The following is a 25786-nucleotide window of genomic DNA, read 5'->3' as shown; positions in this document are numbered from 1 at the left end:
GTTTAGCTGAATTTTATTGTTATAACTATGGAATCAAACTATATGTATCAATAAAGGAATACTCGAAATTTTATTGCAATAACATAAAGAATGGCGAAGCTGGCAGCTAGCTTATTCAGCTCACTAACATTATTATTAATTACTTAATTAATTATTTTAAACATGAGTTTAATTTAAGGTAATATCAATTGAAGTTGATGGCGGTGGCCACGGTCCTTAACACCAACATTGCATTCACAAAAATTTTGTTACTTTTGAAATCCTTCTCGAAAAACAAAAGATGGAAGAAACATGAATAAGCCACATGATGGTCCAAGAAATTAAAGATTGAAAATGATTTTTATTTCAAATTTTTTAAAATTTAAATAGTATGCAATTTATATTGTAAAGTGAGCAATATTAATTATTCTTCAATGAATCAATGAGCAAATTATAATTTTTGGGCAGCCAAATATTAACACTCAAATCAGATTCAGAAGACCTCATGCTGAAGAAACCACTGTGGCAATTTCTGTCCATCATGGAGGGCGAAAAACAGGATCCATAACCGAGAGGGAAGAGTTTGGTGCGGAATAGGAATACAGGATTATATAACGATAGTGTTGGATAGAAACTTGGCCCAAACGGGAGGGTCGAGCCCAGGATTTTAAGCCCAAATCAAACATAGGCCCACAACAAACTTAAGTTTGACCTCAATTTAATGCAATAGGTTGAAGTCTGCAACTGCCTTCAGAGAGGTGGAATATTTTTTTTTTTGGTAAATAACATCTGGGAGTCTGGAACTGTTTACGGGTGCTATATGCATATCTTCAGGACACCCGCTTCTTTCAGAACTCTTCAAATATTGATGTTGATTCAGCTGTTGCCATCGACACTAACAATAATCACATCAACTTCAACCACATTCGTGAAATGAGAATCTGCTAGCAGTTTCTTCCCCACATTCTGTTTTTGGCATTTGCACAAAGAGACGGTGGGTAAATATATACATATAATTACCTCCAGATTCCAAAAGTTCCCCCAAAAGCACATATCAACAATTGTCGTTTATGATCTGCTAATAATAATAAGGTGAGATGAGAAACAACACGGTTTGGCAATTACTAGACAAGTACACCCACAACTACAGAGAATGCAGACAGACATTAGGGAAACCAAGACAGGGTAGTATGAACTTCTTCCCCTCACTAATTTTTACAGCATGTCCACCTAAACAATTTAAAAAGAGTCACAAACTCAACCATGAGACCAACCATGTATCAACATAAGAACGCAATTACACCAACAAAAGGTTATGAAAAGTGACGAGCTCCCTCATGGAGTTGGGAGAGCAATTTGAAGCCAAACACCTGTACTTGTTATCAGAATCAGCAGTCAAGGACTCAAGCAGTCTTCACGAAATGGGGGCTCAACAGTTTCCCAATCTCCAGGAATCCAACAGCATTTTTCCCTTCGAAGATGGCTTTCAGCTTCTCATCACAGAGGATTTCCCGCTTATTCTCAGGATTCTGCAGCCAAAAGTATCCATCATACACACAATTAGCCAAATTATGGTAAAGCAAATTCTCCTCAATATGAAGCTTCAATTGCATTATGATATCCAAAGTATAATCGAATAATAAGTATGACCAAAACATTGGAAGCAAAAGAACAATAAGCCGTTAGCTCTCTCCATAACATCCCAAAGAAGCAGGATATTTAGAAACAATATTCTCAAAAGTGAATCTGCTTCAAGAGAGAGAATGACAGAGTTCTTAAGAAAACTGGTGGTGGGGGAAGAACAAACAACACTTCATCATGGGCTAAACTAAAGAGAAACGCGTTTCCATCCTCAAAATCATGCATTCGTTACAAAATCCAAAAGCATTGGGTATATAATATATTCATTAAAACATGTATTTTAATAGCAATGAAGGATTGCTAGAGGAAGAAATCCCTAAATTTACAAATCTCGTGTAGTTCTTATATAATCTCATATAGTTCTTACATAATCTTTTGTTTCTTAGCCCAAAAAAAAATGAGGAAGAGAACAAAAACACATCCAGGTTGGTTTATACCTATAATGCAATCATCTCTTTCATATATTTTTACAATTACAACTCAAGCATCAATATCTCTAGCAACCCCTAAATTTACATTGTTCTCTCTACCTATGATGCAGATGCACCTTGTAAGGATGTCATTACTACGTATCAGTAAATTTATAACTAAATTTACCTAATTAACACACTACCATTGAGAGAGAGAGAGAATTGGGGGAGACCCTTAAATAGTTCATATCAAATGCCAACAAAGTTCTATCTCACCTTATAAGAGAGATGAGTCACTATGCATGCAGCTTTGACAATGAGAAAATGTATAACAGAAATCCATACTTATGAGTATGATATTACCCATAAAAGAAAAAAAAATCGATACAAGTTATGTTTGTGAAAAGTTCCCATATGATGCACGAGTTCACTTCTTATTCAAGAGATAACACCAGCACAATCACAAGCTGAAATTTGTTTTTATAGGCACATTAATATGCTCTTTCTGGAAGCATGCAGAACACAGAACAGCAAAATTCAAATATAATAAATTGAGATTTGCCAAACCAGAAGACGAAAAACAGCTACACAACTTAGAAATGAAACCATTAATCTCTTTCTCCAGACATCCCTTGTTGGGCAATTACAAGTGTCCACAGCTATAGTGCGCCATTCCAGCGTGCTTTCAAATAAAGTTTCATTTTTAGAGATATAAAAGCACCAAGTGTGATTTCTAAAGAAGCAGTTGATTAAAACTATACCAAACAGCCATTCTCGAGTAAGAAAAGCACCAAACAGTCAAACACACATCATGTTTACTTTTATAGAAAGTGAGTTTGTTTCCAGCGGTTCTTAGAGTCAAAATTACTTTTCTACAAACGCACTCTGGAACACACCCACCCCACATACAATCTCACTGTTAAACAAACAAAGAACAAAACCCACATATAAAATACAAAAGAAACGTAAAAATACAATTCATTCGTAAAGTTCAACAAAGTAACAAGAAATTTTACCCGAAAATGGAATTCAAAAATTAGGGTTCAAACCTGGAGGTTGTGGGTCTTGACGTGGGCCCAGATCTGACGGACGGCGTCGGAGCGGGAGGCTTCAGGGGCGCCGAGAAATTTCGCAAGCGCAGGAGAGACAGGGCTCACCTTGGAAATTCCAGTAGGTCGAGTTGGTGCACCGCGCTTTACTGGCGATTTGGCTCTGGGTTTCTTCGTTGTTTTTGATTTCGCTTTAGTGGAAGCCGCTGAGGAGGCAGCGGCAGAGGACTTGGCCGGAGCCAGGAGGGCCCGGCAGCCGTTGAAAACCCTAGCGGCAGCTGAAGACATTGCGATCACCAAGTATTTGTTAGTTTGCTTGAGAGTGAACTGCCGACTGAGCGAGTGAGAAAAGGAGCGGACTCTCCAAGCAGGTGCCCGGCGAATTTATTAAGAGGGTGGCGCTATTTTGAATTCAATCTTTATTTTATTTTATTTTTGAAAGGATTTGAATTTCAAATTTTTATAAAATTTAATTATTCTGCAAATTGATATTTTAAAATTTATTTGTGACACATTTTTAAGATGGATGATATTCAATAAAAGACGTGAATCGAAACAAATCCCTTGGCTTTGCCTAGGAGGGGAAAAAAAAACTTTATCTTAAAAGTTTGTATACATACTAATATGACTACTTAATATACGTTATCAACTCTATAATAAGCTATTTAACTCATATTTTTTGCTATTAATTACTACTATCTTCATTGTTTAAAATTGAAAAATGGTGGATTTGCCATATTAAAAGGGAGGGAATAAAAGTTTCCAACATGGTTAATTTTTTTTTTTATTTTTCTGAAATGGAAACAATTTCACACCAACCAAGACAATATTACAATAGCACATCTACTACGCTATGATATATTAGGATAATTTTATAAATGTGGTGGTACAATAAGCAATCACTTAGTTGATACTGCGAGTGGGCATTTTGCTCCAATCAAACCCAAACTGAACTAAACCAATATGCTAGGATACAATTTTTTTTTTTTTGCTTATAAGTATATACAATTCAAAAATTTTTTATATGTTTTTTTACTTAAATTAGGGCACGAATTCCATTATACTAATTTTTTTTAATGAAATTATATATGATTTAATATTTGAAATTTAAAATTATTCATAAACATAATTTGTTTTGTTGTGAATGAGCTTTACGTTCGTAGTTACCTGAGTTCAATTAAGAATAAATGATTAAGTCTTTATGCTTAGTGAATTGAATTTTTTATCTCAATCCCAAGTGGGTGAACTTTCTCTATTCCAGCAAGCCTGGTATTAAATTTAAAATAAAAATTTGAATTTTGTCTTCACCCTCACTGACTAATTTTGAAAAATATGCATATTACTTTCATAAAAACTAAACCAAGACATTTCTTTATTTTGGGGGAAGGGGGGAGCGGGGAACCACAAATTAAAATAACCTATATAAATTAATTTTTTGGGGAGTAAATAAAATTAAACTCTCATTTATTTTTTTTGGGTATAATTTAAATAAATAAAAGGATTAATGACTGTATATAAAGTAACAATAAAACGTTAAAATGGGAAAGGCCTTAAGAGGAATGCTTATCAGTCTCTCGTTCTCTCAGGCAGCCACCTCTCTCCCTTATCCTCTTATTTTATCGCAACAACAGCGCCATTCAATCAGTAAACCATTCCTCTCTCTCCCTGTGAACACGGCCGTCTCTCATTCATGGCTGCTCTCAAATGCTTTGAACTCCTTGTAACACCGAGATAAAGAAAGAAAGAAAGAAAGAAAGAAAGAAATGCCTTTCTCTCAATTCATTTTTTTGTATTAATTTTTCTAGATGATCGATGTGGCGGCAGCTGGTGTAGTAAAAGAGACTCAAATTAGTACTAGTAGTTTTAATAAGAACATGTCGTGTCTGCTACCACAGTTCAAGTGTCAACCAGACACTTTTTCTATCCATTTCAGAACTCTCCACAATCACCAGCATCATTCTTCTCACCCCTGTGAGTCTCTCTCTGTTTTTGGCGCCGTGGTAATTCTTTTATTTGATTATGTGCATTATGAATGCCGCTCGAATGGGTTTGTTTCTATTGGGATTTCTAAGGATTGTGTTGTGTTTTTATTTTGTGGATTTTGAGTGACATTCAGTTACATATGACTTCATTTGAATCAGAACTGAAATGGGTGTGTTTGTTTTTGTGCAAATAGAAGAGCATTTACTCAGTAGTGCCCTGTCTTCAATTAGAATTCAATTGGGTTTGTTTGTTCTGTGATTTTTTTTTTCCACATGCCCGCAAGCTGTGTTGTTCTCTCAATGTCTACATCTCTGTTATTGCATAACGGAATTCATTACCTGAAATTCAATTTGTTTTTCAAATTTTAAATATAATGCTTTTTCTTAGGAAATGTCCCAAAATTAGTGGCAAAGGGATCAAATTTGTTGAAGGGAAAATAAACCAAGATTTATTTTCACTGATGCTTTGTATGGAGTCACGAGTTTTATATAAATTAATTTCTTTTTCTGGATCTTTTATCGAATTTTGTAGCAAAAAGTAAAGAGCCTATCTGTTTCCGTACACATTGTGTTTTATCCACTACATCACCATCAACATCAACAGCAATGACCACAGTGCTTGATGTGGAGAAGCTCAGATTACCTTCTTTAGAAGCTCATTCAAATGCAGTTGCTGCAAACAGACAATGGACATATTTTGGAGCAGTTGGTCCATCCACAGAGGTGAGACTTGTGCCATTTGTCAATAAACTTACTCATGAAATTTTGTCTTATATGGTGATTTTTCTGGAAACCATTCTTATAAGCATGTTGCTACATTTTCAAGCAGATAAATTTTTGTGATTTACCAAAAGATGGTCTGATTATTTTTGTTAGGAATACTGCAAAATTTTAATGTCTCAAGTGATAATTAACTGTTAACTTGCTCTCTTTTTTAATTAGTTTGTATATTTTGGGTTGCTTTTGTTGTGAGTTCAAGGGTGTTTTTTTCTTAAAGTGCATGCACTAGTGTACATACTGATGATGCATAGCTTAAGATACTCTCTTCTGGTTTGATTTCTTTTTCTTCTCTTGACATCGTCTGTGCTCTTGAATTTTCTTTGTTTTTTATCACGTATTTTCTGTCTTGTATAAATGAAGGATAAAATTTCCTTTTTGAGGTTATCCTGTAATCTGAGGTAGAAAATATTGTGTGGACGTGAACAGTCATAAAAAGCTGCAGGCATTGATGCTTGCTATAAGTTTTGTTGATTTGATGTATGCAAGTTTTTTATTTATATCATCTTTGTTATCCGTCTGCAGGAAAACTTAGGAACAAGTTTAGCTACAGAAACTCTTACTAGTGATGAAGCTGTAATTGCTGCAGCTTCTGCTGAAGCAGTTGCTCTTGCAAGAGCTGCTGTGAAGGTTGCTAAGGATGCAGCCTTGATGGTTAATCATCACAACTCTGCAAAACCGAAGAGTAAACCTGCTATCTCATTGTCAGCTGATACTAGCACATCCATGTGGGCTCAGCTTACAGAAAGAGAAAGAGCTAGTATAATAGGAGATTCCGTGATAGTTGAAGCTGCACCTGAAGAAGAATATTCCGAGCAACAACCCTTAAATAAATCTGCTGATTTGGAACCAACCCATGAAGAACTTAAGCTTTTGGAGGAACAGGTTTCCCAGAGTATAGCTGTGAGATCAAGACGCCAAACTGAACGAAAAGCCAGAAGAACAAGGGCCGCAGAGAAGGCAGCTGCCAATGTCATGTCTGTGAAGTCAGGTTCTACTACCCGGAGAAAGCGTCCTTCTGTACAGGAGGTAGACTACTCTGATCCTTTGAGGTACTTAAGAGCAACTACCAGTAGTTCCAGGCTTCTGACTGCCAATGAAGAAATGCAGTTGTCAGCAGGAATACAGGTGTGACATACATACTAGTTATTTTGATGTTTTTGAAGGAAGCAAGTCCTTTGGAGTTACTAATTAGTAGAAATTGTTATTTACCTTATTGTGATAAGAATCTATCCAGATGAAAGCCATTAGATATAACAAATGACTTTATAAGCCTTTGAAAATGAAGCTGGTCCATCCTGAGATTGCACTGTTTGGTACACTCTAATCATAGCTGATTGTGATTGTTTCAATGCTTTAGAGTTGATTGCATTCCAGATAGATACTAGCTGACATTAGGTAAGCAAAAAAATGAAAGAGATGTCATGATGCGTCTGGATCTGTATGTGTATGGCATATAAGAGCTACTAGTACCAGTTTTGTCATATTTATACTTGACAGTTACTGGTAACTAATGACATTGAAGTGAAAACATATTGTCTGGTATTTCAATTAACGAGATTGCTCGAACAGAAGGCTATGATCACAGAAACATGCAATTCCTATGTGGCCCCCTGTTTGACTCATTTCTTTGGCAACTTTATGCCCAAATTGGAGTGAGATTTGAGGCCAGCAAGAAACTTGCTTATTTTCCTCCCAACTTTACTAGGAAAGAAAAGCAACAAGATCTTGCGATTAAATTATGTATGTATGTTTTTGTTCCTGATTCAATTTCTAATGTGTCTACTATGATTGATGTGATTCAGGATTTATTGAAACTGGAAGGGCTACGTGAGGTGCTTTCAGAGCGATGTGGAGGTTCACCAACCTTCGCCCAGTGGGCTGCTGCAGCTGGAGTTGATCAAAGAGAATTAAGGAGGCGCTTGAACTATGGTATTCTTTGCAAAGACAAGATGATCACAAGCAACATACGACTTGTTATATCAATTGCAAAGAATTATCAAGGGGCTGGTATGAATCTCCAAGATCTTGTTCAGGTATATACTTCATTATTACGTGTAGCTAAAAGAATAAAGGGTTTCCTTTACAAATAAACAAATGACCTTTTTTTTTTTGGGGTAATTTTCTTTGGTAAGAAAAATTGATTGCAATTTTTTCTAAATTTCTTAGCTTCAAGCCTTGCGGTATCTAAATATGGCTCATTAACTTATAGGAAGGATGTCGAGGCCTTGTTAGAGGTGCAGAAAAGTTCGACGCCTCCAAAGGTTTCAAGTTCTCAACCTATGCTCATTGGTGGATCAAACAGGCAGTTCGCAAGTCACTTTCCGACCAATCCAGAACAATTAGATTACCAGTGAGTTTTGCTTTAATGTTCTAGTTTCTTGTTCTCTGACCGAGTGCTTTGTAACCGTCTTCTAAAATTCTTATTGAGAAACACATCTGTGATGCTGAATACTTCATGTTTTGCACCTCTCATTTGTAAATTATTTTGGGTTCACAGTTTCACATGGTAGAGGCAACTTACAGAGTGAAGGAAGCTAGAAAACAGTTGTATAGTGAGAATGGAAGACATCCTAATAACGAAGAAGTTGCAAAGGCGACAGGGCTCTCAATGAAGAGGCTCCATGCTGTATTACTCGCCCCTAAAGCTCCGAGATCTCTTGACCAGAAATTTGGAATTAACCAAAATCTTAAACCATCGGTCTGTTTTATTCTCAATCTGTCTGATTCACTTATAATTTTTTTCCCCCCTCTGTTTATCATATGGTTTATGTCTTTTGACAGGAAGTAATTGCGGATCCAGAAGCAGAAACTGCAGAGGATCTGCTGATCAAGAAATTTATGAAGGAGGACCTTGAGAAGGTCTTGGACACACTGAATCCAAGGGAAAGGCAGGTTGTCCGATGGAGGTTTGGGCTGGAAGATGGAAGGATGAAGACGTTGCAAGAGATTGGAGAGTTGATGGGTGTGAGTAGAGAGAGAATTCGGCAAATTGAGTCCTCTGCATTCCGTAAGCTAAAGAACAAGAAGAGAACAAAACATTTGATGCAATATGCGATAACCTCTTGAGATCCGGGATTTAATTTCTAATGAGTTAGCTAAGCTCTTTTGAGGATTAAGAAGGTGTGCCTTGCTATTCATCTATAGTTCATTTCTTTCCTTTTCTTTTTCTAGCGACCAAAATGTACCTTTGTTCAAGTACTATAGAATGGTTGTGAATAGAAACAGAATTTTTTTTTTTTTGAATTAATCAATTAACATCTTCTCATTTTTTTGATGTACCAAAAGATGCTTAAAAAAACTAACTATTGAAAGATTCAACTTGTCGCTGCTAAGGTTTGATTTGCATATTGAAACTTGATTCTTTTCCAAAAATTGTTCCGTCAATTTCCTGAAAATTGATTCAATTCTCAAAATTTGGTGATGTTTCTGCTGTTTTTGTTTTTGCAATTGCATTCGACAGAGAATGAAACAGAATAGAAATTGAAGCATTGTTGAATGCACTTGCATTATTAAGAGTTGGATATCTGTTTATATCTCAATTGATGCATCACCAAAGAGTTACTGCTATGTATTTAGTAAAATTAACTTAATTATTCAGCATTAATGTAGTTGGCAGAATCATCTATCAATAAATGATGTGCCGTATGAAATATTAATTAATTGATATATTTCCTTTATAGATAAATTTTATGGAACCACCCTGATTCATGGTCTTTCGAAAATTTTGTTACCCAACTTGTAATCAATATTTCATGGTCCGAGGCCGTGAATTTTGAAGTTCTTGACTTGTTTCTAGCATAACAAAATTGAGAATTTTATTACATGTTACTGGAGAAAAATTAAAAAAAAAAGTGCTTTGAGATATTGTAGCATCAGTTATTTATAAGAACTAAGAATTATTGTTTCTTTTGATATTGTTGTTTATGAATTTTTGGGTTGAAAGCAACGTCACCCGATAAGGTTTTATTGATTTTGTTTTTGATTATTTGAACATTTGATGGTATCAAAAAAACTCGTCATTTCCCCAAAAAAAAAAAAATATTTCAAGTAATTTTTGCAAATAAATAATACGCCTTTAATCATTTTAAAAATATTTTAACAACATAAAAAAACTACTTTCGCATGCGCTCTTAATAAATTCATAAAATTCCCACCAAAAAGAATAAAAAAGCCGAGCATGATTTGGAGGGAAACAGTGGCGGGATTCACACATCAAAACCTCATGTCCAAACGAAATTATATATAAAAAAAATAAAAATAAAATTTAAGGCAAAATAAATTACCCAATTTATCCGGATCCGGGTCAATTTCTGACCCAGAAACCGAATTCCTCCTCCTTTCAAAGCAAAAAAAAGAACCTGGAAAGAGACTTGAATTTTTTAAAAAAAAAAAAAAAAAACAAGCGTAGCTGTCAGCTCAGCTCCTCATATCTGACGAGGGCGAGGGCAAGGGCGAGGCTACCTCCGTTTCCACTCACTAACTCGGTGTGTGTAACTCACCGAATAATTTTTCGCCAACAGAAACTCGAAAGTTTTTTATTTATTTTTTTCCATTCGCAAGGAATTAGCAGAAAAAAAATTAAAAAAAGAAAATGAAAGTGAAGGGCGGAGGGAAGAGGAAGGTGGTGAATCCGGCACTAAACGATGCCGAGGAGGCGAATGACGATATTGAAAATCAAGAAAATATCAATTACGATTCAATTGATTTGATCGACGTCGAGTATCAAGAAAATCAAGAGCAAGAAAAAGAAAATGAAAAAGAAAAAGAAAAAGGAAAGGAGAAAGTCGGAGAGGAGAAAAATAATGAAGAGGAGGAGGAGGAGGAGGAGGAGGAAGAAGAGGAAGGGGAAGAGGAAGACGAAGATGCGGTGCCTCAAGAAGAGCGGCCGAAGCTTGATGAAGGATTCTTCGAAATCGAAGCCATTCGTCGGAAAAGGGTTCGCAAGGTCACTTTAATTTTAATTTTAAATTTCTCGCTGTTTTTCTTTGCTAGTTTTTCTTAGGAACCAAACGGACTTTTCAAGTTTAACTTTTTTTTTTGTGGTTTATTTGTTTGTCAGTTTCTGATTTAAATTATCTAATTATGAACAAACAGGGCCAGCTTCAGTATCTTATCAAGTGGTGAGTGGAGTAATTTAGATTATATGATAAATTTTGCTTCTTTTTGTTTATTTTTTGATATGACAAGATTAATGTTGAGATTTTCTTTAATGTAATTTGTTTTTAATTGAAGGCGTGGCTGGCCAGAAAATGCCAACACCTGGGAGCCATTGGAGAATCTGCAGTCATGTTCGGATGTTATTGATGCATTTGAGGAGAGGTAAAAGTTATTTTTTTTCTCTTTTCGTTTGCTGTGAAAAATTATTGTGCATTTCTTTTAGTCTTAGGGCACCTAAAGTGGTAAATCCTCACTCTTATGTAGCAGTTAATGTTTTTCAAGTACCAACCTATTTATACTCAACCAGTGGTGATTATGTTCTACCGTCACAGTTCTACCGTCACAGCACCTCAATTTCAAACATATCCTTAGTTTGCTCAAACTAACAGGTTGTTAAATCATTTTAGTCTTGAACTACTTCCTTGGTTGAGCTGAATTCAGTTGCTTTGTTCTTTTAATAAAAATGACAGGAAATGGATGTCAAACCTGAAGAGTCATTGTTCTTAAATTTCCTTGGCTTTTCTCTGCAACGAAACTGAGGGTTAGATGGTCAGTCATTTGTTTCTGAGCTAAGAGAAGGAAAATATAAATGTGAAAACCTTGAAGTTCATCATTCTTTTGGTTCCTCAAATTTCTTAGCAATCAAGTAGAGGTGTAGGGTGTCAATCAGTTGTTGGAGTTTTCTTTTTAAAAGAGTATGCTTTTTTCACTTATATAGTTTATCTTCTGGATTTGAAGCTTGCGGTCGGGTAAATCTTCTAGGAAGCGCAAACGCAAGGGGGGTGGTTCTAGTAGCCTGCCAAAGAAGAAACAGGCGCGCACCTTTAGTGCTCCATATTATGTAACTGGTGGTGTTGGTCAGTCTCTTCCCGCTGACCCTCTCATTAACACAGGCCTTATTGATCTTTCTCCCTCAACACAGTCTATAGGCTCAGGTCACGTAGGAGGGAATGTTGGAAATGTGAACAATCTCAGAACAGCCAAGCAAACAAATGATAACAGGCTTGCAAATGGTTCAAAACAAATTGACGGAAGGAACGAGGAAGCTGAGTATGATCCTAAGCTTAGTGAGCTGAAAGGAATGATATCTAACAATGAGGCCAATGCAGATAAGCTTGCATTACATTTCCAAGAAGCTAGGGTTTCAGAAGGGAATGGTCTTACAAATGGACTCTCTAAGGCTGATCAAGTGGAACCACTTCATAGTAACCGACGCACAGGAGCTAGGAGAAGGAAGCCCAGTTCTGTGAAGAGATTTAAACAAGATTTAGCCTCCACTAAGGTAATTGTCACGCAAGATTCAACACCAGGCATTGCTGTCGGCTGTGATAGTGCGGATGAACAACTTGGAATAGGAAATTCAAGTCACAAGAGTAAGCATGAAGGTCCCATAAATGCATCTGCTATTGTTAAAATACTCAAACCAATAGACTTCTCAGCTTCTGTATCAGATAACATGCAGGATGTGGTGGTGACCTTTATGGCGGTCAGGTGTGTCGTCAGGCTCCAAATTCTTTTTCCTTTTGTGTGTTCAAAATAATTTTTCCTTTTAGCTTATGCTTTTAAGTTAAAGATGTTGGGTTAATAGTAACCAAAATTTTCACCAGTCTTCAAGGGTTTTCTTTTGAGTGCTTTAGCTAGAAAGTGCCACAAATTGTAATGTTGAACTTCCTTTCATGTGCTAAAGAACCTTGTTGTGCAATGCTCCTTTTCAATGCCCTTATTTTGTTTCTTGTTTTAGTGGCTGAGAAAGAAACTGCAGAGGCCTTTGCTGGAAGGGAATTGGTGTGGATCTTGAAGAGTGCCTATTTTATTTTATTGTTTTTTCCGAAAGTGAAGAGCGTCTATTTTATTAGAAGAAAGTGTTTATATTATTTAGGTGGGTTGGTTGATGACATGAGTATTCAGACGTTATAGTTCTGTTGTGTAAGGGATTGTGGTTAATTGGTGGCGGGAAGGACAATTTTTGGAGGATAGTGTGTAGGGTAAATAGGAAGTTTTCATTGATTTCTTTTCTATTTCCAGTGATAAAATTGGAAGCTTGGCTATCTATATATGAAGTTGATGGGTGGCACTAAATCTTTAAATCAGTTATTTATTTAAGCTATACAAGATTGAGTCCATTGGAGACTTGGTGGCTGCTTTTATTTGCTGCCTTTAGAAAGCACAAGTTGGTGGTTACGGTTGAGACATGTTAACTTTGAATATATTTTGAGGTTATATCATTCACAAAGTACTAGGTGTGCTCATTTGAGAGTAGTTTTGTAGTATCTTAGATAAAATAATTGGTCTAGGAAATAACAATATAGCTACTATTATATGAACAAAACGAATTGGCGATTGTATTTATCTTTTATTTATGTTTTTTGCTTGTTAGAAAGGTTTGTGGTATGTTTTTCTCATTGTGGTACTACTATTGAGTTATTTCCATTATGGTTAGTAAATGTTATCAGTTGGATATGGTTTTGACAGTTTTTGGTCAATCTTTGTCATTTGAAGGGTGTTAAAATCTTGTCTACCATGAAACTTGTTTCAAGAGAGGAATGATTGGGCTTTCAAAACAACAATATTTAGTGCATGATTGCATGTTTCTTGAAGTTTCATCCAGATGAAAGATATTGTTCTTATTTGTTCTTATTTGGTTGCCTCGTTCATAGGTCTGATGGAAAAGAAGTAATGGTGGATAACAAGTATCTCAAGGCTAATAATCCACTTCTGGTAATTATCTTATTATGTGATTTGTTCCTTTCTTACTTGTCTACATTGTAATGGGTTCAAGATCTGATGCTTACTGTAAGTTGTCAATTTTGAACCGTCGTTGATAACTATCTTTTTCTTTTCAATGCCAGTTAATCAACTTCTACGAGCAACATCTCAAGTACAGTACACAGTGATTAGAAGGGAGTTTCATAGGAGAATTCAGTCATCTTTTGTCGCTTTGGTTGTATACAGTGCTGTAATTCTGTAGTGGTAAGAGGCCGGTTAGGTTAGAATCACAGTTTTTCTTGTTCAGATGACAAAAAACTTAGTGATTGTAATATTACCTCTCCCTCTCTTGTCTTTTTGTATGATTAGTATCTAATTTCTCTGCCTAAGAGTAAAATGCTTATTTGAATATTTAAAATTGATATGGTTAGAAAACCTTCAGTAACTCTAGTAGTATACCTAGTTTACAAACTTTCCATTTTCAATGATACTTACCTTCATTGTAGGTCTCCTTTCTTTCCCTAAGGCATTAACCTGTTCTTCATTGCACTCTGTTACTTTTTATAGCTATTTTACACACTGACTTCTATGAACTTTCGGTATGAATATTGAACCTTTTATTGATTAGCCATCAACCGATTTTAGGATTCTTCATGAGTTATCTGAGCCCTTTGATGATGATGATGTTCATTTTCTTGTTCTTGGGGATTCTGTATGGCTGTTTCTGCCAAACTAATTCATCTCCACATATGTCTGCCCATGGTTGATATTCCTAATCTTGACCTCATCCTCCTTGTTATTTATTTATTGCCATCATCATTATCATGTATGAATATTCTATGTTTATTGATGGCATCCAAGACAAGAGATGTCATTTTCATTAATATTCAAGCAATTAACTCTTAAGTAAACAAATAGGTGCTAAGTTTTCATGCTTCATTGCGGGTTTTTCTAGATAATCATTGAGGTTTTTTTCATTGCTTTTTATAATGAAAGTTCTTTGTAGTTGGACTTCAAGCCAACCTCTATGACGTGAAAAATACAGATGATTAAATAAGATTAGGTAAGGAAGTTGCCATAGGTTAACTAACCATATAAAATTATAAATCCAAAGACTAAAGAATCACAATGTTTTTGAAAGTCATCTCAGCCTGCAACAGTATTCTCTTTATTAACTCCTGAGGTGGTGCATCAGTGAGGGCTAGAGAGGAGAATAGATAGAGATGAGAAGCCGAGGGCCATCACCAGTGGTGCCGTCTGTAATGGTGGGGGTTTTAGGGTTTGTGATCTTTGGTCCTACCCTACTATCCCTCTTGGAATATGTTTTGCTACCATTTCAAACATGGGAAGAAGGCAGTGGCACCTTTATGGTGTTGCTACTGCTGCTTTCAATGCTGGTGCTTGTACACTTGCTTTCTAGTTCCTTTCCAACTCTTCGATTTTCGTCTTCTCCGACATTTCAGCAGAGCAGCAGTTCTGGATTTGATTCTGATGGGTTTGGTTTTGGATCATTACTTCTTATTTTGCTCTTCTTAGTTCTATATCATCTTATGTGAGATCTCGTGGTCATCAGAATGTTGCTGCCTGATCAAGAAGAAACTTGTGGTGTTTCTGCAGTAAGTTTCATGGTTATTTGCAAAAAAAAAAAAAAAAAGATTTTTTATTTCCTTATTATGTAGGATGTCGTGAAGAATGTGTAAATAATTAGATGGAAACTGACATTTCAAAAAGGAGATAATATGTTCGCTGAACTGAAAAGTAGCACGAATTTAATTGTGGCACTGGCTACGCAGTTAGACGTATTTCCATAGTATAATGAATCATTATGTTGTACAGGAGCTATGTGAAGAGTAATCAGCATCTAATTCATCATACGTGTCCCGCTGTCCATGTCATAGTCTAGACGTCGAGATTTCTCTCTTGATTTGAACTTTTATTAAAGAAAACAACTTGATCGTAACAAGTCATATCCGATATAGAAAAATTTACTCGCTTGGAGTAGCAATGTAACATGCATGACATGCTTTATTGATTTTTCTGGTTTATATCCTACCTTTTTTCATGCAGAAATTCCACCACCATCAGCTATTAAAAAATCCAGTACCGAATTATTGAATTTGAAGATCATGATCCTGTTGCATGCTAGATGATCAAACACAGTCGTTTTCATTAATTTGACAAAATCTATGGTTCCCAGTTAGTCTCTTCATCTCTTTCATTTGCTCATCACTCCCTCATAATAAATAAATAATAGTTGGTCGTGATTGACCCTGAAGCTAACTTCCACCATATTTATTTGACAAAGTCTTAGTACTCCTACTAGTGTACGTAGGTTCTTGCTGTATGTACCTCTCAATCAATCAGTGTAAGAATTTAAAAAAAAAAAAAAAAAAAAACCTGGAGTATCCAGAAACAAACTGATTAGAGCTCCAAATAGGTTTTGGGCACAAAAAAAAACATTATACTATATCTGGCCAAAGAAGACAAACCAAAGGACACTCTTATATTTATAGCTGTAGCAGGCAATCTTTTCGTTAACTACATAGAGCAAGATAAAAGAGAAAGAGATCAGTGAGAGGAATGGCAAGCAGAGAGGCAGGGCCATCACCGTTGGTGCCCTCTGTCATAATGATCATACTTGGGATGGTGATCATTGGTCCTAACATTTCCCTCGTCATAGCTCTTCTTCTTCTGATACTACTACTTGTGCAGTTGTTCTCAACTCTCTCTTCCACTTCCCCCGCTCGGCCGCCGCCGTTTTCTCCTGCAGTCAATGATCAAAGCAGTAGCTCAGGCCATGACGCTGAAGGGTTTAGCTTGGGAGCATTCCTTGTAATTGTGCTCTACTTATTTCTGTGTAAACTAGTAGCATATTAACAACAGCAGAATATGTTGTCATGGGTACAGTTCTAATTTAGATACTAATTAATTGATTAATGGTGTATAACTAGTTTTGTGTGTGAAATTTCTCATCCCCATCTATATTTAAAAACAAAAAAAGAGAGAGATGGATAATTACCAAAGAAAAGCAAGAAACATCCCAAAGGGCAAAGGGTTATATTGTGAAAGGATGAGCTAATAGCTATCCTCCCCAAATATAGATCGAAAACACGCACATTAACACACCGAGGGGAGACAAACAAACAAGTTTCTACCCCTTTGAAAATAGCAAAATAGAAAAAAAAAATTACAAAATCACTCCATTGAACTGTTTTTTGTTCGGGTCAATTTCGTATTACCTCTGGAATTAACTATCTTTAAATTTCTCTCACTTTTAAAAAATCTCGAGTTAACTCTATTTTCATTCAAACAAAAGATAAAGAAAAAAAATGAGGTGGGTTAATGATTTTCTTTTCTTTTTTCCTCGTGAAGATAAATTAAAGCTTTCAAAAATTAAAAAAATAATTTAAAGATAGTTAAGTTACCAGGAATAATCCAAAATTAGCTCTTTTTATTTTTTATTTTTGACAAAGAAAACAATATCACAACGTATAACTGCAACGCTTCAAGGGGATTGTCGTAAAGCGATGTAGCATGTTCAGGGACCTGAGAAAGTAAATAGGCATATTTAAAATTTTAAGACCGTATTGATAGTAGAGATTTTTTTTTTATTGATTAAGTATCAGGTTACTGTATTATATTATTGTATTATATAGATATTTATAACTAGTATGACAGTAGATCATTACACTGATATTTACAACTAAATATATAACTAGAACTTACATTATTACATCTGTCATAACATTATAGGATTACACTGATATTTACAACCAAATATATAACTAGAACTTATATTATTACATTTAATTATATGAAGTACATACCCAGATAAATAATCCTCACTGAGGAAGGGTGTCTCTACTCCAAATATATAACTAGAACTTTCATTATTACATTTTGTTTGGGGAAAAAAATATGATAGCAGAATGCCACGTGTCGATGTACGGAATAACTCCAATATAATCCGAGGTATCCGGCATGATTCGAGGTACCCCGCACGAATAGAGAAACCCTACATGATTAGAGGTACCCGACATAATTATAGGTACCCAGCATAACTCCCGAGTAACACGAGGTACCCCGCATAGATCGGGATACCCCATATAATTTGAGGTACCCGACAGATCCGACTCAGGAGAATCCTCTAAAAAAGTCTGTTATGGGAAATATCTCCATATCTTGAAGGATAATATTTGAGTTTGCTAGAATTAAATATTAAAACGTCGTACTAAAAAGGGGGGGACAACTGCTTGCCACCTTTGCCAAAAGTGAAGGACATTGTCCCAAGGACAGTGGTCCTCAGCCGCCTACCCAACAACCACTGTAGAGGTACCCTGGACCACTCTCCAGCGTGCGCCACATTTCCAAAGGATGAGATACGCCACGAACATGCACATAACGGCCCAAAAATCATAAAGCGATAAAAAGACGTTAACCAAAAAGGATACGTCACGTGGCAGCTTAGGTACTCTATATCTAAAGGTGCCTAGGTGTTAGTCTCCATCATGTTCTCATTCACTCATGAACACTCACACTCCACAAAATAAGTTTTCTTCAACCTTAAACCTTGACTTACAGAGGGGTGGCAAGCTCTCTTTGCTATAAAAAAAGCTTGAGTTTGCTAATTTGAGTATCGGAGTGTGAACGTCGGGGTACCCCGGCTTCACCTCTAACCTCTATTTCACTGTTTTGCAGGCGTGAAGCTCGCTTCGAAGGACATCTTTCTTGGTTTAAACCTTTCACCATTGTTACCACTCCCTCTTCCCTTCTCACCTCCCTAAAATTCAGATACACCGCACACAACAAACCAGTGAGGAACCCCGTTTCCCCTACAAATACAAATTTATTGTTCTAGATATGTTTACCTTTTTCTACCCAAAAAATCTATCTAAAACACATTTAATTAGATGAAGTACACATTATTAAATTTAATTATATGAAGTACATACCCGGATAAATAATCCTCACTGAGGAATGGTGTCTCTACTCCACTCGCATTCCACACGGGAGAAATTTTTTTATAAATAATCTCCACACAATTAAACTTAATTGAGGAAGGTTTTTGAGTCCATGATATCTCGAACCATTACCCTCAAAGTCATACTTAACTTTAAAGGCAATGATTCACCACTGGACAAAAACCCAAGTAGCATCGATAGCAGAGAATTTAATCATCTTTCTAAACTCAACATAAACCTTTTTGGTCTCTAAAATTTAAATCAATGTCAACAACCCATCCTCTCAAGCGCACACCTTAACAATGGGCATTTATGTTTGGAAAATATCGTTAAAAAATACTTAATCAAACACAGCTTTGTAATTGTTCTGAAAAACATTTCTAGATTAATATTCCATCTATTACCTTGATTACTGCATTTTGTTTAGAATTGATATTTATCAAGTATTGTTTTTTTTATTATTTAGCTAACTTATGATTAATGACAAGTTCCTTTTTTTTTTTTTGTCATTTCCGATTAGATTATTATGATTTTATAATCTATATGCACCTACTATAACAATATATAATTACTATCTAACTGCAAGTTGTTCTTATTGAATAACTACTAATTACAACATTATAAGTACCTATCAGCACTTAATCCAAATGCATTAGAATTACAAAGTTTTATGCTTAGCCTAATCTTTAGCTTTCTAACAAACCTAACATGTTTTAAAACTCACAAATTTAACTTGTTCTAAGGTTTCTCGTTTTGTGGTTTTCATTTCTCTCACTGTGTGTTCTTATAAACTTTATTGAGTTTAGGATATATAAGAGATTTACTAAAACTTTTAAGGTTTAAATATATATATATATAAGAAATGTACAATGAGATCTTGAAATGAATAAACATGCATGCGTGAGTAGACGAACAGTTAGTTATACTAACCTCCATTGCAAAACAATTGACGACGGCAAGCTGCTGCTGAATAATATGCTTTCTTCTTTGCCGACATTGGATTTGGACTTTTATGGGAAATATTGACCAAAAAATTTGTTAGATTAATAAATATTGCAATAAATAATTCAACCCAATCTTAGCCAATGAATAATTTCACCAAAAAAAAAAAAAAAAGAAGTTAGACAATGAATAAAACTAAGAATTCAGAATTATCTTGTTACAATTATAAATAACAAAAAGGTTCTGCATTAGCATGTGTTGTTGAAGATTGAATAATCCATAATTGTTATTTGCACATCTAAATTAGTGTGTGTGTATTAGCATGTTTAATTTTTAATTCTGTTTGAAGATTTAGAAAATATTGATTAAATTATAAAAAATAAAAGTGTATCCATGAACTTGAGTATTATCTATTAATTATTAAGCAATTAGTTATGATCTACAAAATTAAATCAACGGTAAAGATTAAAACATCTAAGTCCAAAGATCCATAATGACACTACTGCATGTCAATGCCGTAAGAATTTATTACAACAACATAGAAAAATCCAAGCTGGAGTCATTATAAATTTATAATCAAAGGGTGTAAATGTTAAGAAAAGAAAATGAGTTTGTGTGACAATTTTTAAATTATCGAAGTCTCTATGTGGTTACTAAACCTTGTGTTGTGCCATTTACCTAAAAGAAAAAGAAAAGAAAAGAAGAAAGTGATAACATATGGAGTGTACTTGTTCCATGTGTGCAATTATGCCGATAATTCCTCAATCCGAAAAGTATTTTGAAAAGCATGATGATCAAATTCAATATCACTTTCCCAGGTTTCCATTTTGCTTTACAATGTAGTAGAAATTTAAGAAACTTCATTGAGTTTAAAGAACAAACAAAGAAGACAAGTTAATTCAAAGAGAAGTAGCTTAAAGGTGTAATCAGAATTCAGATTAAATAAATGAATTTCAAGAAGGCGGCGGCGGCAGCAAAACACGAGAGTGCTGAAGAATTCCTCGAACACAAGAGAAAGGTCGATATATTTGATCTCTTTTTCTTTAATTCTCTTGCATTGCATATATTAATCAGCTTAATTAGACTAATATTATTAAACGAAGTTTAAATCCTCATTTTTGTTATTAATGATTATGCTTGAATGCAGAAGAGATGGATCGATAACAAGTCCGGGTACAATTGCTTTATGCTGTATCCCAGGTCACTTTATAGATGTCACTGGAGTAACAGGCAATACTGGGATTGGAGGTGCTTCAAAGAAACAAGGTAACTAATCAACCTCTGAATTTTCCATTTAAAGAAATTTTGAAGTTAAAACATCACAATATTCGCAAATTAACAACAGTATGCATGCATGATACATGATACGTGATACATGATACATGATACATGCATGCAGCGACGAAAACATAGAAGTGGTGAAACTAATTTGTGTGTGCTGGCTGGACGTAAGTGGCACATTCAAAATATCAGATCTTTGGCCGGTGGTTTTGTATGAACTAGTTTATGTGGTAAAGTTGACAAATGCAGGCAGCATATGGATGGGAAGCTCCAGTCATTCTCAAACTCACACTCCCTAATGGGAAAGTGCAAAATCGCCAAGTTAGCCTTTTGGGGAGAAGCCCAGGGGACAATGGATTGGACTCAGTGTTGCCAACTTCTTAACAGATCAGAATATTTATGGATCTTCTTCATCTTCATCCGAAACTGCTGAAGTAAGCTTTAATCTTACCCAGATTGCAGGCCACTGGAAATCTGGTCTTATAATTAAAGGTGCTATTCTTAGGCCGAAATAAAACTGACTCCGGATCCCATCACCATCTTGTTCCCGCACCTGGCCGCCACTCATCAGTTGTCTTTTCTATGGGTTATTAATATTTATTGGATACCTAGATATGGCGAATGTATAAACTTGGATTTGAAGCTGAGGCCTAGCTTTTGATTAGGTGAGGAGTGGTCTTTCTAAGGCTCACGTACTAGATTCGAATTTCTATGGGTGCGTGAGTTATATTCCAAATAATTATGTATAAATTTACGTAATATGTTTATTTTTTTAAAAACAGTAATTTGATATATCATACTCTTACAAATGAATAGATAAAGTCTCTATATACATTAGGGAATAAAGTCAATTTATACTGTATTTTTGAAATTTTCATTTACTCCGAAATAAATTTGTGATTTGTTTCCATTAGGTCTGAATAAAGTACAAAAAAATGTAGTTTAAAAATTATATTCTAACCACCAAAGTCAACTTAAATGAGTACGTTGTGCCCAAATTAAATGAAAAAAAAATTAATGTAATTGCCTCCATGGCGACTTCTTATAAAGTGTTGAATTGTTTTAGCTTAATTCGTGATATGTGTTTTAATTCTTATGTATCACTAACCAGGCAGATACATATATATTAGGTCCACCGTATGATCCTATACATAATTTCAGTGATGATCATGATTATGACGAGGGCGAAGGAAATGGATACTCAATTATATGATATATTTTGTGTGATATATATACATAAATATATGGATGCTCAATTACGTGATATATTTTGTTTGATATATACACATACATACACATTATAAATATTAATCTTTGGTATCCCACAAATTTAATAGACACCACAATCACAAGTTTGAGAGACACCATAACCAAACTGATTACATCTAACAAAATAAAATTGATTCATTTATTCCGTGCACATCTAAAAATTGATAAAATAAAATAAATCTCCAATAACCCAGACAAGTTAAGAACTCTATTCATCACATATGCATCAAATTAACTCAGAGCACACATGTTTAACTTAGATGAGATAAGTAATTCCATATGAACACTGTTTAACTTAGATGAAATAACTAAATAAAGTTGATTTAGTAAAAAAAAAATAAAAAATGAAAATTAAAGAGAGAAAAACTAATTTAAGGGAATTGAACCGTGGATTGGAGATGCACGAGCAGCGGCCACATGGAGAGCAGCAACCAGACGCATGAGCAGTAGCAACGCACGAGCAGCAGCACCAGTGGCTTCCTCGATCGCGAGCAGTTCCAGCATCTTCCAGCATCGTGAGCAGTTCCATAGGCTACCAGCGCGAGTGTGTGTGTTTTGTTCGTGTGTGTTAAGTGTGCGTGCGCGTGTTCTGCTTGTGTGAGTCAAGTGTTTGGTTTTTTTGTCAATTCATTTGTTATTAATATGCAATTACGATATTAACCTTTTAATTATTTAGTGAAACGATTCTCGTTAATGAATATAGATGTAGATGTCTTTTTTTTTAAAACATTAAGAGAGTTTTTATCCATTTATCCAAACATTAGAGGTGTGTTAGTCATTTTCCCATTTAGAAAATACTTTCGGCCGAGATTAATCAGCCACGATAATTTAAATTTTAAAATATTATGGGTTGAAAAATTAATTTAAATTTTGGCATACCTCATATTTTTTAAAAACTATTTTAAAAAGCCAACTTACATAAAATACTTGCATGATAGTCACCATTTTAATAATTAAAGTTCGCATGATAGTCAGCTTGCATAATTTCAATATATTTTTTTTAATTTTTCAAAAAGAAAACATTTTTTTTTCTAAATAAAAGAAAAAGTCATCTAAGGCAGGCAGTGTGGGGTCCACGCGGTGCACCATACTCTGTATTAGGTGACCCACACCCGCGCTTGGGAACAGTATTCACTTTTCATTGCGCCTTTCCAAATTTCTTCTGCCATTAATAGATAAGAAAGAAACTTCATCATCAATTCGATAATCGATATAAATTGATAAAACAAAATAATAAGAACTATCTATATATAAGAAGAAGATATACATATAATAATACACAGAGTTTTAAAGAGCAATATATATATATAAAACAGCTTCACCGACGGTTCACTTCAGATTAAATCAATGAATTTCAAGAAGAAGGCTGCAACAGAAACGAACAAGACTCATGAAGAATTCCTCGAATACAAGAGGAAGGTCCAATCTTGTCTCCCTCATCTCTTTCTTTATTTCTCTTAATTTGCAAATTAAATGGTTGGATTGTTTATGTTGTGCTGATAATTGTTTTATTAAACAATTAATTATTACTTAAGCTTATAAACTAATGATTTATGCAATCCTATATATATATATATATATATATATATACAGAAAACATGGATCGATAACAAGACGGGGTATAAGTGCTTCGTGCTGTATCCCAGGTCACTTTTTGTTACTTGGGGCAACCGCGATCACTGGACTTGGAATTGCTTCAAAGAAACGAGGTCAGATCAGCACTGAATCCAATCCAAATCTCGTTATCGATTATGTATAAAGACATTTTATTTAAAATAAATAAATGAATAAATTAACAAACGTACATATATATATATATATATATATATATATGTATGTATGCAGTGATGAAAACATAGAAGTGGTGAAACTAAGCCACGTATGCTGGATGGATGTAAGAGGCAAGTTCAAGATATCGGAACTGTCCCCGGGGGTTATGTATGAGATCGTGTACGTGGTGAAGTTGACAAATGCAGCATTTGGATGGGAAGCACCGGTCAGCCTCAAGCTCTCACTGCCTGCCGATGGGAAAGTGCAGAATCGCCAAGTGAGCCTCTTGGAGAAGCCCAGAGGAGAATGGTTTGAGCTCTGCGTCGGCAACTTCTTAACGGAGACTAATAATGATGGATCCGAAAGTACGGCTGAAGTTTTCTTTGATTTTTTTGAGCATGGAGGCCACTGGAAATCTGGACTCATTATTAAAGCTGCCGTTCTTAGGCCAAAAATTAACTGACAACTTTCATCGCGCTTCTTTCTACTCGTGCACTTGCTTGTGGCCGGCCGCCTGCCATGTTTAAGTTTTCATTTTTTTTTTTCCTCCTACGCAATCTAGTTCTAATAGAATCCTTATATATATATCTGTTTTTCATCCGTAACATCTGAATGTAAACTACGAAAATTAGTGATAGATGTATGAAATATTTACGTTTTGATTCATTTCTTTAGATTAAATTTACTCCAAATTTATTCCAATCATTTCCAATGGATTGTTCTGTCATCTGTTTTTTTTTTTTTTTTTTTTTTTTTAAGTTGAAAAATGAAAAATTAATGAATAAAACTTCGCCTATTATATTGTGAGGCTGTGAGCAGCATGATACAATTTGTTAATACTTATTTAGTTCAAATACACTGTTTATATGGCAAGTAATGTATCACCAATTATTATTTACCATGTGTAATGTATTGATTGACTTTATCATCAATCAACTAATTATAACTTTACTCTTATGAAAAATGTACCCTTCTATTCGTAACGTACACACCCAATGGGAAGCAACACACGTGTCGTGAGGAGAGAGAAAACCCGTGCAAATGAGAGTTGGCTACAGTTGGATCTGTAACTTAGCCAGCTCCTATATTTAAGCCAAGAGTGATATATGTACGAATGAAAATTTTGAATGCGGACCTGTAAAGTTTACAAAAACGGATTGTCGTGTCATTTTTTTTGGCCCTATAAATAGTAATGACTCAACTAAAAGTTACTTTTATTATATTTGTAATAATATAATTATAAATTTTTATATATATTTATTTTGTACAAACAGTCGTGACATGATTAAATTAGTTGAATTAGATATTTCTTTATTCATATGATTTATTTTTATTATTTTATATTTTTATTCAATTAATTAATTAATGTCAAATCAATTTATATAAGATAAATTTATAAATATACCATCACTTTTTTTATAATTATAATTATAATTTTATAATCCTCGCACGACTACTCATCAGTTAAAAATTTTAAAATACATAAAAGGATTATATTAAATATATAATAAATAAATAATATTATGATATTTATATATTTATTTTAAAAAATTATTATGTAAGTAGGGGATATATTTTTTATCCTGCTATCTTCCTCTTTCATCGATACGGCACCGCGTGTTTACTTAATCAAGACTTTTGTTGTAATTGACGTACATGATTACAAGTTTCGAGAAGAAGTCAACATCTGCATTGACTCAAAGGGGCCTAATCCCTGACTTCTAGAACACTGTTCCCCGACATAGAAATTAAATGCTGAGAAAGTATGCTTCTTGGCGTCTATCCTCTGATCCTTCTCGTCCGCGTACGTTACACACGGCGCGTTTTGCTTAAGCAGGACTTTGTCATAGGTGACCGAG

The 25786-nt window shown here is 34.8% G+C and overlaps 4 protein-coding genes and 1 pseudogene across 5 annotated transcripts; 4 read left to right on the top strand and 1 right to left on the bottom strand.

The window, feature by feature from the left end:
* Window positions 1-1015: 1015 nt before the first annotated feature.
* LOC18044666 (upstream activation factor subunit UAF30) lies at window positions 1016-3516 on the bottom strand. The gene is made up of 2 exons (XM_006437276.2): window positions 3080-3516; window positions 1016-1508 (listed from the first exon to the last, which is right to left on the bottom strand). Exons 1-2 carry the CDS (start codon window positions 3365-3367, stop codon window positions 1383-1385), a joined length of 414 nt encoding a protein of 137 aa, XP_006437339.1. The 5' UTR covers window positions 3368-3516; the 3' UTR covers window positions 1016-1382.
* A 1115-nt stretch (window positions 3517-4631) lies between these two features.
* On the top strand, window positions 4632-9160 carry LOC18044665 (RNA polymerase sigma factor sigB). 2 transcript variants are annotated; one of them, XM_006437275.2, is made up of 7 exons: window positions 4632-5050; window positions 5594-5784; window positions 6364-6966; window positions 7644-7874; window positions 8051-8191; window positions 8339-8539; window positions 8623-9160. In XM_006437275.2, exons 1-7 carry the CDS (start codon window positions 4885-4887, stop codon window positions 8905-8907), a joined length of 1818 nt encoding a protein of 605 aa, XP_006437338.1. In that variant the 5' UTR covers window positions 4632-4884; the 3' UTR covers window positions 8908-9160. The 2 variants fall into 2 exon arrangements, with proteins under 2 accessions (XP_006437338.1, XP_024042450.1); XM_024186682.1 differs by having other exon boundaries at window positions 4961-5079.
* Window positions 9161-10234: 1074 nt separating this feature from the next.
* Window positions 10235-14109, top strand: LOC18044664 (chromo domain-containing protein LHP1). The gene is made up of 6 exons (XM_006437274.2): window positions 10235-10786; window positions 10936-10961; window positions 11074-11160; window positions 11737-12489; window positions 13656-13716; window positions 13848-14109. The coding sequence occupies exons 1-6, from the start codon at window positions 10433-10435 to the stop codon at window positions 13890-13892; spliced, it is 1326 nt and encodes a 441-aa protein (XP_006437337.1). The 5' UTR covers window positions 10235-10432; the 3' UTR covers window positions 13893-14109.
* A 6444-nt stretch (window positions 14110-20553) lies between these two features.
* LOC18044662 lies at window positions 20554-21403 on the top strand (annotated as a pseudogene).
* Window positions 21404-23372: 1969 nt separating this feature from the next.
* Window positions 23373-24593, top strand: LOC18044661 (protein PHLOEM PROTEIN 2-LIKE A1). Its single transcript, XM_006437269.2, has 3 exons — window positions 23373-23576; window positions 23751-23866; window positions 24003-24593. The coding sequence occupies exons 1-3, from the start codon at window positions 23505-23507 to the stop codon at window positions 24388-24390; spliced, it is 576 nt and encodes a 191-aa protein (XP_006437332.1). The 5' UTR covers window positions 23373-23504; the 3' UTR covers window positions 24391-24593.
* The last annotated feature ends 1193 nt before the right edge of the window (window positions 24594-25786 follow it).

This window comes from Citrus clementina, unplaced genomic scaffold (assembly GCF_000493195.1).
Source record: "Citrus clementina cultivar Clemenules unplaced genomic scaffold, Citrus_clementina_v1.0 scaffold_4, whole genome shotgun sequence".
NCBI lineage: Eukaryota > Viridiplantae > Streptophyta > Magnoliopsida > Sapindales > Rutaceae > Citrus > Citrus x clementina.
Note: the sequence above shows the minus strand (reverse complement) of the source record. Positions and strands in the feature narration are given on the sequence as shown.